We start from the raw sequence: 14,741 nt of genomic DNA, 5'->3' as shown, positions 1-14,741 counted from the left end.
GATATATGTGAAGTGAAAGACAATTACATCAAGTTCCCTGATGCTGCTGCCCAAGCCAACTACAAAGTAGAGTTATTTGAATATGCAAACTTCCCTGGAGTCATTGGCTTTATAGATGGATGTCAATAACCTCAAACAGCATAGCTGCCCAGATCCTCGCATTGAAGGTGAGGATGACCCAGATGTTCCCATGGTTGAGGCAGACAATGACAGAAATGGACAAGCCTGCAGAGGGGCTTTTGCTATAGAGCACTTCTCACAACAGATAGCTCAAGTGATTGAAGCAGAAAATACCCATGGATATTCACAAATGGAAATATCGGGACCCTGAACTGGTGCTGGTTCGAGAAGAACATTGGTACTGCTGCTGCTTCCTGTTTCTCTCCTCCTCCTTCATAGCCAACTCAACATGAAGGATTTGCATTGTCATATCATGCTCCTCTTTTAAATTGAATTGATTTGGGTAACAGACATACACAACCAAAAGGAACAATGTGGACCCAGAGGATATCACTTAAAAGTATTAATTAAAACACTTGTTTCCAAAGTGGTCCTCTATGGTAAAAAAACGATAACACATATAATTAATAAAAAGAAGACAACATTTCTAACAACCATAAATACATTCATTTATATTGACATCCTAGAAAGTGCCACTTTTCATTGCACTTTTCCCTAACCTTAAAAATCAACCATATACATTTCAACCTTAAAAAACGATCTATTCATTGCACATCATACCTATCATTCACATAAATACACCTGACCAGCAGTAGGGGGCAGCGGGGCAGCGGAATTGGTTCTCTTAGTTAGACAACCTTGTCCAAATGAAAAGCTTTTTAAAGCCATTTCTACATTTTCCACTCGTTACCTGTATTAATGGCACCTGTTTGAACTTGTTATCAGTATAAAAGACACCTGTCCACAACATCAAACAGTCACACTCCAAACTCCACTATGGCCAAGACCAAAGAGCTGTCAAAGGACACCAGAAACAAAATTGTAGACCTGCACCAGGCTGGGAAGACTGAATCTGCAATAGGTAAGCAGCTTGGTTTGAAGAAATCAACTGTGGGAGCAATTATTAGGAAATGGAAGACATACAAGACCACTGATAATCTCCCTCGATCTGGGGCTCCACGCAAGATCTCACCCCGTGTGGTCAAAATGATCACAAGAACGGTGAGCAAAAATCCCATAACCACACGGGGGGGACCTAGTGAATGACCTGCAGAGAGCTGGGACCAAAGTAACAAAGCCTACCATCAGTAACACACTACGCCGCCAGGGACTCAAATCCTGCAGTGCCAGACGTGTCCCCCTGCTTAAGCCAGTACATGTCCAGGCCCGTCTGAAGTTTGCTAGAGTGCATTTGGATGATCCAGAAGAGGATTGGGAGAATGTCATATGGTCAGATGAAACAAAAATATAACTTTTTGGTAAAAACTCAACTCGTCGTGTTTGGAGGACAAAGAATGCTGAGTTGCATCCAAAGAACACCATACCTACTGTGAAGCATGGGGGTGGAAACATCATGCTTTGGGGCTGTTTTTCTGCAAAGGGACCAGGACGACTGATCCGTGTAAAGGAAAGAATGAATGAGGCCATGTATCGTGAGATTTTGAGTGAAAACCTCCTTCCATCAGCAAGGGCATTGAAGATGAAACGTGGCTGGGTCTTTCAGCATGACAATGATCCCAAACACACCGCCCGGGCAAGGAAGGAGTGGCTTCGTAAGAAGCATTTCAAGGTCCTGGAGTGGCCTAGCCAGTCTCCAGATCTCAACACCATTAAATCTTTGCAGGGAGTTGAAAGTCTGTGTTGCCCAGCGACAGCCCCAAAACATCACTGCTCTAGAGGAGATCTGCATGGAGGAATGGGCCAAAATACCAGCAACAGTGTGTGAAAACCTTGTGAAAATGTTTGACCTGTGTCATTGCCAACAAAGGGTATATAACAAAGTATTGAGAAACTTTTGTTATTGACCAAATACTTATTTTCCACCATAATTTGCAAATAAATTCATAAAAAATCCTACAATGTGATTTTCAGGAAAAAAAATTCTCATTTTGTCTGTCATAGTTGACGTGTACCTATGATGGAAATTACAGGCCTCTCATCTTTTTAAGTGGGAGAACTTGCACAATTGGTGTCTGACTAAATACTTTTTTCCCCCACTGTATATCCCGGGACACGATCCTTTATGATGTCAAACATATGATTGAGTTTAAGTTGGTCCACTGTGGACTCCAAAGGCAACAAGTCCACCTCCCAGAACTCCTGTACCCACATGTGGGTTCTAGGGGGGACATTCAGCATATACAGTGAGGGGGGAAAAAGTATTTGATCCCCTGCTGATTTTGTACGTTTGCCCACTGACAAAGACATGATCAGTCTATAATTTTAAAGGTAGGTTTATTTGAACAGTGAGAGACAGAATAACAACAAAATCCAGAAAAACGCATGTCAAAAAATGTTAAATTGATTTGCATTTTAATGAGGGAAATAAGTATTTGACCCCCTCTCAATCAGAAAGATTTCTGGCTCCCAGGTGTCTTTTATACAGGTAACGAGCTGAGATTAGGAGCACACTCTTAAAGGGAGTGCTCCTAATCTCAGCTTGTTACCTTTATAAAAGACACCTGTTCACAGAAGCAATCAATCAATCAATTCCAAACTCTCCACCATGGCCAAGACCAAAGAGCTCTCCAGGGATGTCAGGGACAAGATTGTAGACCTACACAAGGCTGGAATGGGCTACAAGACCATCGCCAAGCAGCTTGGTGAGAAGGTGAAAACAGTTGGTGCGATTATTCGCAAATGGAAGAAACACAAAATAACTGTCAATCTTCCTCGGCCTGGGGCTCCATGCAAGATCTCACCTCGTGGAGTTGCAATGATCATGAGAACGGTGAGGAATCAGCCCAGAACTACACAGGAGGATCACCAAGAAAACAATTGGTAACACACTACGCCGTGAAGGACTGAAATCCTGCAGTGCCCGCAAGGTCCCCCTGCTCAAGAAAGCACATATACAGGCCCGTCTAAAGTTTGCCAATGAACATCTGAATGATTCAGAGGAGAACTGGGTGAAAGTGTTGTGGTCAGATGAAACTAAAATCAAGCTCTTTGGCATCAACTCAACTCGCCGTGTATGGAGGAGAAGGAATGCTGCCTATGACCCCAAGAACACCATCCCCACTGTCAAACATGGAGGTGGAAACATTATGCTTTGGGGGTGTTTTTCTGCTAAGGGGACAGGACAACTTCACCGCATCAAAGGGACGATGGACGGGTCCATGTACCATCAAATCTTGGGTGAGAACCTCCTTCCCTCAGCCAGGGCATTGAAAATGGGTCGTGGATGGGTATTCCAGCATGACAATGACCCAAAACACACGGCCAAGGCAACAAAGGAGTGGCTCAAGAAGAAGCACATTAAGGTCCTGGAGTGGCCTAGCCAGTCTCAAGACCTTAATCCCATAGAAAATCTGTGGAGGGAGCTGAAGGTTCGAGTTGCCAAATGTCAGCCTCGAAACCTTAATGACTTGGAGAAGATCTGCAAAGAGGAGTGGGACAAAATCCCTCCCGAGATGTGTGCAAACCTGGTGGCCAACTACAAGAAATGTCTGACCTCTGTGATTGCCAAAAAGGGTTTTGCCACCAAGTACTAAGTCATGTTTTGCAGAGGGGTCAAATACTTATTTCCCTCATTAAAATGAAAATCAATTTATCATTTTTGACATGCGTTTTTCTGGATTTTGTTGTTGTTATTCTGTCTCTCACTGTTCAAATAAACCTACCATTAAAATTATAGACTGATCATTTCTTTGTCAGTGGGCAAACGTACAAAATCAGCAGGGGATCAAATACTTTTTTCCCCTCACTGTACCTGATAACATTATTTTGCATGACCTGCATTCTCTTTTTCAGCTTTTTTGATAGTCCACTATACCAAGCAGAGCAGGCATAATCAAAATGACACTGAATCAAGGTTGAGACAAGCAGTTTCTTACATTTTAGTCATTTATTTTTTCACACTTCTTAACTTTGATGTTAAAATATATATCTAGTTACGATATAAACATTTCATTTTGTTCGCCATCCCTGCGGTACTCCAAAGGATATTTATTTGGTCTCTGACAGAACATCACCAACATTGCACACTTGTGTTCTGTTGGTCAGATAAGACCTAAACTAATTCACTGCTACATAATTTAGACCCATGCATTTCAGTTTCATCAGGAGAATATCATGGTCCACAGTGTCAAAAGCTTTCTGCAAGTCTAACATTACCATCCCTGTATAGTTCCCCTTCTCACGTTCCTGCTTGATGTGAGTATATTTTAAATACATTAGTTTGCGCTCATGAAATTCCATGGCCAGTTTCTCATGCATGCTCAGCCTCTTTGTCTTTGTCGTCTGGCCCGGGTTAGTGACATAATCTTCCCTCCTGCCTGCTGCAGATGTTGCGGGCTGACCTTCATCCTGTCTTATCCCCTCCAAGCTATGGTTATCATCTGCCTCTAGAAAAGTATTATATTACTGCATTAGAGAACATTATTTCTTCAAGAGTTGAGTTCATTACATACTTTTTATTATGGGAGTGCAAGAGATGACTGACAACATTACATATTCCCTGCAATCCAGGGAGGCACATGTTCTATGAATGTGTCCTACCAAATGAGGATTGGAACGGTCTCCCATCTGAACTGTCTAAATGGTCATCATTGGGGATAACTTCCAGGGGTTGCTGGCTATCAATGATTCCGGTCAACAAATCCCCCAGCTCATCTGTCTCTGGTATTACCAGTCTTGATACACTCCCTACAAGCAACAGCATTTGTCTTCTTTAAGTAGATTATGTTTTCCACAGGACCTTAGAAAGACAAGACAATATGGAAATGATATTAGTAATTATGCATGATATTGTTTGTGTTACATTTCTGTCACACAAATACATTTAAGCCCCACTGTGTTGTGTTACACAAGAAAACTAACATTTCAAAATGACTCTAATTTGTAAAAGTGGACCATTAATAAATACAGTATCTTACCTGAAGTTGTTGTAACGTCCTTTTGTTTACGTTTTCATTTGAGTTGAATTCATTACAAATGGTAGTCGAGGCGTTCTTTTTCTTGTTTTCTGTTGATGAATTATGCCGTTTGTTCTCGATAATTGGGTGGTTTGACAGAATTCGCTTCAAGAGGTTTTTTTCAAAGTCACTGAAATTCTTTGAACGTTTTCTTTTACCTCCGTCCATTGTTTGGTTTAGGTGACTTGCTCCAATTCCACACTATGCTTATGTATTAGTGTCCCATCCCTGGTTTCTGAAGCGTCCTCAGGTCAGCACCAAGTGCACATCGTTAATTTAATTAGGCTTCAAAGATGAACTGGTTATTCCTTACCTTAGTCTGGGACACCCTAGCCTAGAAATCATTTTTGTATCATTTTTTAAAATCTGGATTAATTTAAGTAGAATTATCCTAGTCCTGATTTAAATTCAACTCTGTCCGGGAAACCGCCCCATAGAGGTAGTGAAACTCTGTGAAACTTAAAAGTTATGGTAACATCTCTGTGCTGTCAAACGGTCACCCTGTCTCTGTGTTGTAAGAGCAGACATACAATACTGCTCTGAGGAAGTTTAGCTGGCCACTGAAGGTAAGTGTGTGTGTGTGTGTGTGTGTGTGTGTGTGTGTGTGTGTGTGTGTGTGTGTGTGTGTGTGTGTGTGTGTGTTAGCCCTGGCCAGCTGGTGAATGTTCATTGTTGTAATATCTGATCACAGTAGTATTAATAGTGGGGATAGCCGATCGGCACGCTGACAGTCACTCACACAATGGTGTTTCACTGTCTCAAAAGGTTTATTGTAGCACTGGTAATATACATTCCAGTGGAGGCTGGTAGGAGGAGTTATAGGAGGACGGGCTCATTGTAATGGATAAAATTGAATAAATGGAACGGAGTCAAGCATGTGGTTTCCATGTGTTTGATACCATTCCATTTATTCCATTCCAGCCATTACAATGATCCCGTCCTCCTATCCCACCTCCTACCAGCCTCCAGTATGAAAAGGTATGCACTCACTAACTGTAAGTCGCTCTGGATAAGAGTGTCTGCTAAATGACTAAAATGTAAATGTACACCAACCTGTGGTGTCCGTGTGCGGCGGCAAAGTGTAAAGGCGTAAATCCATTTTCATCAGAAACATCAGCAGACACCCCTGAAGTCAGCAGTAGCTTAACACAGTCTGAGAGTGGGAGAGAGGGAGGGAGAGAGAGAGGGAGGAATAACCATTGGTTTCTCAGTTCTCTGTCCTTTCCTTTAAATGAAACAGGTTTTACTTGTCTCTCTCTGTACATTAGCACTGTTTATGGATCAATAATCATTGAATGACATAACACTATCAAACGGGACAGAAAGGCTTCAAATCTTGCAATAGGTATTGTTTGTGTGTGTCTAATTCCCTAAGAGTGGAACAGCAGGGGCTTTCTCTGAGACACTTGAGTGAGCAGGCATCTCTGTCCCTCGAGGCCACAATTCCCATGTCTAACTACAGTAATTCTGTGCTACATGTCAACTATAATAACTGTATTGACTACAATGAATCAATGGATTTTAATTGAATATTTTCAGGTGTGTATCATATATATTTTTGTATTCATTTTTTTGTTGTTGCACTGACTCTATGCACACTCACTAGACTACCCATACTCCACTGACACACACACACACACACTACATACGCACAATCATGCATATTGACGTCACACACACAGACACAATTTCGCATACACTGCTGCTATGTGTTTATTATTTATCCTGATTGCCTAGTCACTTTTACCTCTACCTACATGTACATACTGTATTACCTCAACTACCTCAACTACCTCGTACCCCTGCGCATTGACTCGGTACTGGTACTCCTTGTATATAGCCTCGTTATTGTTATTTTATTGTGTTACTATTGTTGTTTTTTTAGCAAATATTTGTCTTACTTTTTAACTCTGCATTGTTGGGAATGGGCTCGTAAGTAAGCATTTCATGGTAAAGTCTACCCCTGTTGTATTCGGCGCATGTGACCATTAACATTTGGTGACTGTACCTGTGTGTCCGTTTTGAGCAGCAGAAAACAAGGCAGAGGTTGGGTGGTCTTCAAGGTGACTAATATTATCCGTTGGATCTTGGTTAAGCAGCATTGACAATAAAGTGACATTTCCCTGGGAAGCAGCTTGGAGGAGCAGGGGGCGCCCGTCGTCCAGGGCAACGGGCCCACCGCAGGTTAGCGAGGGGACTATGGAGGGACACCAGCCTAATGGGAGTTAAAGGGGACACAAGGTTTAACATGGCAGGGAAGCTGTGATAAAGAGGAGCTGGAGGAAGAGGGGGAGGGACAACACCTGAGTTCCACAACAAAGACTAGTCTAGTTATAGCTCAAAAGAGAAAGCATCAACCTATTGATAATGGAGTGAATTTAAAGAGATGCTACATATCACCTAGTAAGCAACTACATAGAGTAAGTTGCCTTTGAGAACAGGTGGACAAGTCATGGAACCCAGGTGCAAGTGTAGAATAGAGGGCATTTTGTCTTCTCAACCAGGTGACCGCTCAATCATCCATCCATCCACACGTACAATCACACTCACCCATTCACCTGTGTATTTAATGTCAATCAACACACCAACCTCATCCATGCACAAACCATTTAGTATGTTACCAACACTGTTACTTAGCAGGATGTGTGTGAGCAAAGAAAGTCAACATAAAGAAGAAACTATAACACGATTCAGTAAAGGACAAGAAGAAAGAATAAAAGCCAATAGCCTACTTTTAATTTGCAACTAAAAAGCATAGGCCTAATATTATTCAGCCCTAATCTATTGTGCTGTAAAATGCTAAACTCTGCTCTATAGATGGGGTGGGAGGGAAAGGGAAGGCCGTTGTTAGCTACAACGCTACAAAGGGACGCCGTGGGTTATTTGGCACTTCTCGGGACAAACAGGTTAAGAGTGTGCAGTTTGGAGAAAAGAGAGCTGAAGACCTTTAGAGCACACCCTTGTCTGATAGACTGAAAGGAAGAGGAGGAGGAAGGAAGTATATCAGCATTCACCGTTTCCAAGACGTCGGACTAATTACTGTTTTGGGATACTGGAGTAACAGACTGCTACTGGTGACATTACATCTGGTGGTTAGTTTGGTCTTTTGAGTCCAAAATAAAATCTGTTTCACTGCTGTGGAGTAAGACGTAGTATAGTAATAGTACAGTCGTAGTATAGTCTTAATAGAAGTGTGTTTTAGCAGAAAAGTATTGTAGGAAATGATACAATTTCCTCAACATATTGAAACATTGAGACAAATTTGACTTGAATAAACTAAACAACTTTGGGACTGGGACTCAGCGAAACTGTGACTCAGTGATCTGACAACGTGACCATTAACCTAAAAAGCTAATATATCACTTCATGAAGTAATGTGGGGAATAGAATACTGCAAATGTCAAAAGAAAACAGTAAAATCAGTAGTAAAAACTAACGAGCACATTACAAGTTAGTTTCAGTCAGTGTAGTTCAAAACACTTGTCTCACATTGACATAAAATCTAAAAGACAAAAACAGGACTTGCATCATGCAACTTCTCTACTTGATTGCTTGAAAATTGTAGAAAACATTTTTTCAACCAATTGCGACAATAAACATATGTTGCAATATAAACAAGAAGTAGTAGTTTAAGCATAACAGCATGAACATTCATAGCACTGTAAACATACATATAATAAGTACATCAAAACAGAGTGCAGGAGGGGAAATGGAATGGCAGTGGTCAGTGGGAGGGGTTAGTGAAGGGAAAACAGGAAATGTGCAGAGAGGGGGGTGATGAAGAGGAAGAAGGGTCAAGGGTCACAGGCAGCATGCTAGTGGACAATGAAGGGGATGAAAGGAGAGAGCAGCCTCTGGCATCAGCTTCAGAGAGGAGAGGGTTACTCATTAGGAACCCTACACACCCTATTTGAACAGGGAAAACTAGCCTCAAAACCTCATTGCCTCAAAAAACACTGGAGTAACGCTCCTAGTTCCTACAGCCTGAGCTAGCTAGCCTAGCATCTGACCCTTTATCCAGGCACATGATATTAGCCTGCCACTGGTCTGTTTACAGCTTCCTAGCTAGGGGATAACGTGTCAGAATAGGTCTATGGAGAAGCAGGGAGACGACAGGCTCCTCCTGAAGGAGGGGGAAGAGAATTAAGTATGCGTACAGAGAGATCAGGTCTCAAGCAATGGCTTAGGCCCAGGAGGGACAGTGTCACTGCACCAAAGAGCAAGAGCTAAACTTGACTGACCCTGCTCTGTTGTGTTCTCCTCTGGACTCCTGTGGTTAAAGCAGGTTCCCTCTATCCCGAACACTACGCTAAGCTAGGCTAACCTAGCATTGGAAAGATAGTTGGAGCGGAGAGGTAGAGGCAGTAGGGGGAGAGCGGTAGGGGGAGCGTGGTGCCCCTTTACCTGATGCTGTTGCCAGGGGGCTGCCTGGGGCACGGGGGCTACGGGATGGAACACTAGCGGAGGAGGAGGGGTTTATGGAGGAGGGGCTACTGACAGTGATGGCAGTGCTGGTGGGGGGGCACTCTGCACATGCGGCCTGGTGCGGCCCCCTCACGGGGGGGCAGGCACCCACCTGAGATGCCGTCAGGGCTGGGACCAGGTCCATGGCGGGTTTGGGCGGCAGCTGGGGAGTTGCGGGTTTTAACCCCGCCCCGGGGGAGCGGCTGCCGTCCCCCACCACTTTGATGGGTGGGTGGGGAGGGGATGGGGTCTGGGAGAGGCCCGGCTTTTTGGGCGGGATGGGGGGCGGGTTGCCCCGGTCGATCCTGGCCACGGTGGGGGACTTGAGGCCGATAGGGTGGCCCAGGCGGCCAGGGAAGGGGCCCCCCTCCGAGGTGGAGTGGGGCAGGCCGGGACGGAGGGCGCTGGGGCCCCCTGCTGGGGGGCTGGTGAAACGCGAGAGGACCTGCGTGACGGTGTGGCGCGCCTGCTGCTTGGCGGCAAAATTGTCGCGGTTGGTGGGGGAGAGGTCGCGGGACGGCGGGCTGCTCTGGGAGGCCGTGCCATTTTGGTCTTGCTCCTGGAACTTGTAGCGGGCAGCCTGGACGCGAGGGCTCACCCCCGTGGGCAGGGCAGGGGTGGGGGCAGGGGAGTGAAGTCCCCCGTGGGGCGTCTGGCCCTCTGCTCCGTTCTCCCCCGTTTGATGAAGTCCTCCTGAGCTACTGTGGACCAGCCCCCGGCCTGTGCTGGGCGTCTTGGGCAGGCTGAGGCCCGCGTAGTTGGTGGGAGTGGGTTTGACAGGGATGGTGAAGGGGCTCGGCTTCTTCTGCCCCTCGGCCTCTGGAGGGGGCAGGTCCGTTTGGCAGGAGGCCGTTCGGGAGCTGACGGGGTCTGTGGCCACGGCAACAGAGGCTGTAGGCTTGGGTTGTGGCATGTTCGTGGCAGCGGTGGGATCCACAGCAGCAGCAGCCGGTTGGGCTGAGACCATTTTATCATCCTTACCGTCTTCAACATCTTTACCGTCCCGTTCAGTCCTGAGCTGCTCTACCACCCGGCGCAGGCTCAGGCTCTCGGTCTCCTCTCGGCCCAGCCTGGCGCGCAGCTGCTCACGCTCTGTGTCCAGCTCTGACAGTTGCTTCTCCATCTTGGCCTCCATCTGGTGTCCGCGCTGCTTCTCTGCCGTCAGCTCCTCCTGTAGCCGCCCGGCCGAGCGGCCCTCCTTGTCCAGCCGGGCAGAGATCTCGTCGAAGCGCTGCGACTCCTCCACCACGCGCGTGGCCAGCTGCTTGCACTCCCTCACCAGCATCATCACGATGTGCTTGTTCTTCTCCCGCTCGTCCTTCAGCTGGGCGGTTAGTTTACGGTGCTCCTGCTCCAGACTCTGTAGTTGTAGTTTCTCCATCTGCAGCTGAGAGACAGAGACCACAAGCCAGTCAGGTGAGATGTTGTTTAGAAAACACACACATACTGTATGCCAGACACACAGACAGAGAAACAGAACGACACACCGCTATCCCAAACACAAATTATCTCAAAAATCACATTATCTGCACACATTCACACAACTGCGTCAGAACCTACACATACGGTCAGATCACACCTACACCAAACAACACAGATATCAAGCACACATATCTACCACCCACATCTGGTATATCCTTTACAACACATACACTGAGTAAAGCAAACATTAGGAACACCTTCCTAACATTGAGTTGCACCCTCCCCTTCTGCCCTCAGAACAGCCTCAATTCGTCGGGGCATGGACTCTACAAGGTGTCGAAAGCATTCCACAGGGATGCTGGCCCATGTTGACTCCAATGCTTCCCACAGTTGTGTCAAGTTGGCTGGATGTCCTTTGGGTGGTAAACCATTCTTGAGACACACGGGAAACTGTTGAGTGTGAAAAACCAGCAGCGTTGGCACCTACTACCATACCCTGTTTAAAGGCACTTAAATATTTTGTCTTGTCGATTCACCCTCTGAATGGCACACATACACAATCCATGTCTCAATTGTCTCAAGGCTTAAAAGTCCTTCTTTATCCTGTCTCCTCCCCTTCATCTACACTGATTTAAGTGGATTTAACAAGTGACATCAATAAGGGATCATAGCTTTCACCTGGATTCACCTGGTCAGTCTATGTCATGGAAAGAGCAGGTGTTGTTTTATATACTCAGTGTACATCATGTCACACTCACGCCCCCACATGACATACAGTAGATCTATAGCACATCACATATACCACGTAGGCCCTGTGTCACACACATATCATACATCACCTTAATGTTAATCCATCATACAAGCATGCACACACATTCACTTTTCTCCAGTCCCTCCCTACTCACACATGAGAACCTCCCTCAATCACACCCAGAGCTGAGAGCTCAGCTCACCAACACATTGAAATCAATATGCTCACTTTATGAACTGAAGAAGTGCTCTCTAGGCTCCTCATGTTTGTTAAAACTCTGTTCGCATTCAATCTAGTTCCTGGTCTGATAACCAAAGATTTGAAACTCTACAATGGAATTAAGACGATCTTGGAGAGCTACAAACCTTTCAGGAAACACCCCTTGACAATAATTGCAAGCTGACAGTGTATGTTCAAAAGGACAAGGTGAGTAGCAGTGATCAATAAACTAAACAACAAGAAGGAACATTTCTCCACTCCATGTTCATACAACAGGGGAAAATAGCCATGTTTAAATTACCTAAGTATTGTCGGTCTCTCCCTAAAAGAGCACAGAATACAAAACAGACCCATTTGAATTCAGCAATAACAGTCCTCCATTTCAGAATATTGATTGAATCATAAGTCAGAAAGCAAAAGAGCTCATTTACACAGAAACAGTCAATATGAAAAATACCATACACACACACACACACACACACACACACACACAAAAAGAAGCAGTTATTGGAAGAACTGCGCTCACACAGACAAAATGGTAGATGGAATCTAACATTTCAAACATCTGATTGAATTTCGATGACTTGTCAACCCCGGGCGACTATTTCTGGAGCGTGGCTGCTATTGTTAGCTGTGCGTTGGCAGCGAGGGTACAGGCTTAGCTGGGCTTTCCGAGCGATTGCCTGCCCCGCTGCTCTAACGAGCCCAAACAATGAGGCTGATCTCCACTATGCCTGCCTGCTGCCCACCCCCTCCCAAACACCATCCCTTGTAATCCTCACTGGAACGAACACATATCATCTCGGACTGATCAACGGAGTCACTGTTATGTCACTCCTATGAAGCTGAATAGCAACAGAATGACATCCAATTGAAATGAAGCACTTCCCAGTTCCAACTATACCATCTGTACTATGGTGAGGTCTGTTGACATGAGCAAACACTAATTTCTCCCCTTTAGGATTGTGTCTTGTTAGAGTAGTCTATATTCTCCCTAAAGGACCATTTGATTTGCTTGTATTGTCCTCACCGGCATCACGTGCCACCTCATGTATTGGACCCTGCCCTGTTCCTAATGACTCATTCATAATGCATTATGACAGTACACAGCCTTACACACTCTGCCAGGCAGGTAAGCTGTGTGTTACATATGGGGGAATGGCAGCAGGCCTTTCAGCTGGCTTTAAAACCCATGAATATTTCAAGAAGCTTACTCACTTACTCAGAGAAACATGACATTGTATGGGGTCGGCATAAAGATAGTATAGGATGAAATGTTTGTTTTTTAATATCTTTGTTTATGTTATAGTGTGTTATTATTCACAGACCAGCGATAATGATTTGTTTGGTGTTCTCGTTGTTGTCATGTTCTGGTGAGTGGCGGATGTAACAGCTAGCTACAACCATGCAATCTTTTGGCCTGTCACCATAACAAAGGCAGAACGTTGGGGGAGGTGGTTTATTCCAGGAGTGGATGGGAGGGAGGAATCGGGAGGGGAGGGAGGGAGGAATCGGGTGGGGGGGAATCGGGAGGGGAGGGAGGGAGGAATCGGGTGGGGGGGTGGGGAATGAGCCAAGAGCTTTTAGTGTTTTAGACTCCATGCTGTGCTGCTGTAGTGACACTGAGTCAAAATGGAGCGGTTGCAGGTTTCATTGTGTCTCAATGGCTAAACACAAACAGCAGGGTCACGTTGAGTAGGGCACACCGTAGCAAAACGTTTTGCAACGGAATTAGCTAGTATGGAACAGGACCCTCTAAATACTCCTCAATCACCTCCCCCCTTCTTCCATTCTCTCCTCATCATCCCCTGGCTGCTGTCCAGTCTTGGCCTGGCTGGCTCTGTGTCTCACTGCTTATCTGGAGCACACAGCACAGCGCTGGCTAACAGAGGTGTCTCTGCGGCCACACAAGCCCGGTTGGAGAGTCTCGGTCTCTGCTGGCTCTGACTGGTGTAAGGGTTCAGGAGCAGGACAAGGAAAACCGTTTTCTCACACACACACACACCCCACCCTCCTCCCAGGCAAGCACCATTCCACACAAACCAACGTTCTAACTATCTAACCATAGAAAATGATACACTGCCACACACACACCATCCCCCTCATCCTCCCACACCATCCTCCTCACACTCAACCTCCCGTACATACACCCTCATGCTCACCCACTCCATCCCTCACCCACTACCTCTGCTGGAATAGCACACAGAGAGGGAGAGACATAACACATCTGGCCATGGTGGAGTTAATCACAGACAGATAGTCCTATATTGACCAGGGACAGAGTAAGAGCTACAGCAGATACATACACTTGCTCTCTTATATACACACATTCACACATTTGACATTAACCAAATATGGCAAAGCAACTTCAAATGCATCTCGAACACACACACACACACACAAACCCGACAGACATGGTTATCATATTGTTATATCATACCATAGTATTGTCTACACATAGCCTCCCATTCCCTACCCTTTTTTGCCTGCTCTCAGCAGCATCCAGCTCTGCTGACATCCTCTCCTGCATCTTCCTGCAGTGGGCCATGACAGCCTCCAGGACTGCGATGGGGCTGGAGCCCACCGGCCGGCGCTCCTTGTCCCCCCCAGGGACACACTCAAAGTCCCTCTGCAGGGCTAGGAAGGGGTCGGTCAGACTGAAGTGGCCGTAGCGCTCCTGGAGGAACACCTCCTTCCGCCGCGCCTACGGAGAAATAGAGAAAGACAGAGGGTTACGTTTAATAAGTCTCTGACGAAGAGTGATGTTCATATACACACACATACAGAGA

The 14,741-nt window shown here is 45.7% G+C and overlaps 1 protein-coding gene across 1 annotated transcript in view; it reads right to left on the bottom strand.

Moving 5' to 3' along the window:
- Positions 1–14,741, bottom strand: part of LOC121531463 (cortactin-binding protein 2-like) — an 88,573-nt gene that overhangs the window by 19,600 nt on the left and 54,232 nt on the right. The window contains exons 3-6 of the mRNA XM_045227087.1: positions 14,429–14,656; positions 9,501–10,947; positions 7,105–7,311; positions 6,150–6,249 (exon numbers count right to left, since the gene is read on the bottom strand). Of these exons, the coding sequence (XP_045083022.1) occupies positions 6,150–6,249; positions 7,105–7,311; positions 9,501–10,947; positions 14,429–14,656 (1,982 nt within the window). The remainder of the gene's footprint in view (positions 1–6,149; positions 6,250–7,104; positions 7,312–9,500; positions 10,948–14,428; positions 14,657–14,741) is intronic.

Source organism: Coregonus clupeaformis, chromosome 19, assembly GCF_020615455.1.
Source record: "Coregonus clupeaformis isolate EN_2021a chromosome 19, ASM2061545v1, whole genome shotgun sequence".
NCBI lineage: Eukaryota > Metazoa > Chordata > Actinopteri > Salmoniformes > Salmonidae > Coregonus > Coregonus clupeaformis.
This window is presented reverse-complemented; position numbering and strand designations above follow the sequence as displayed.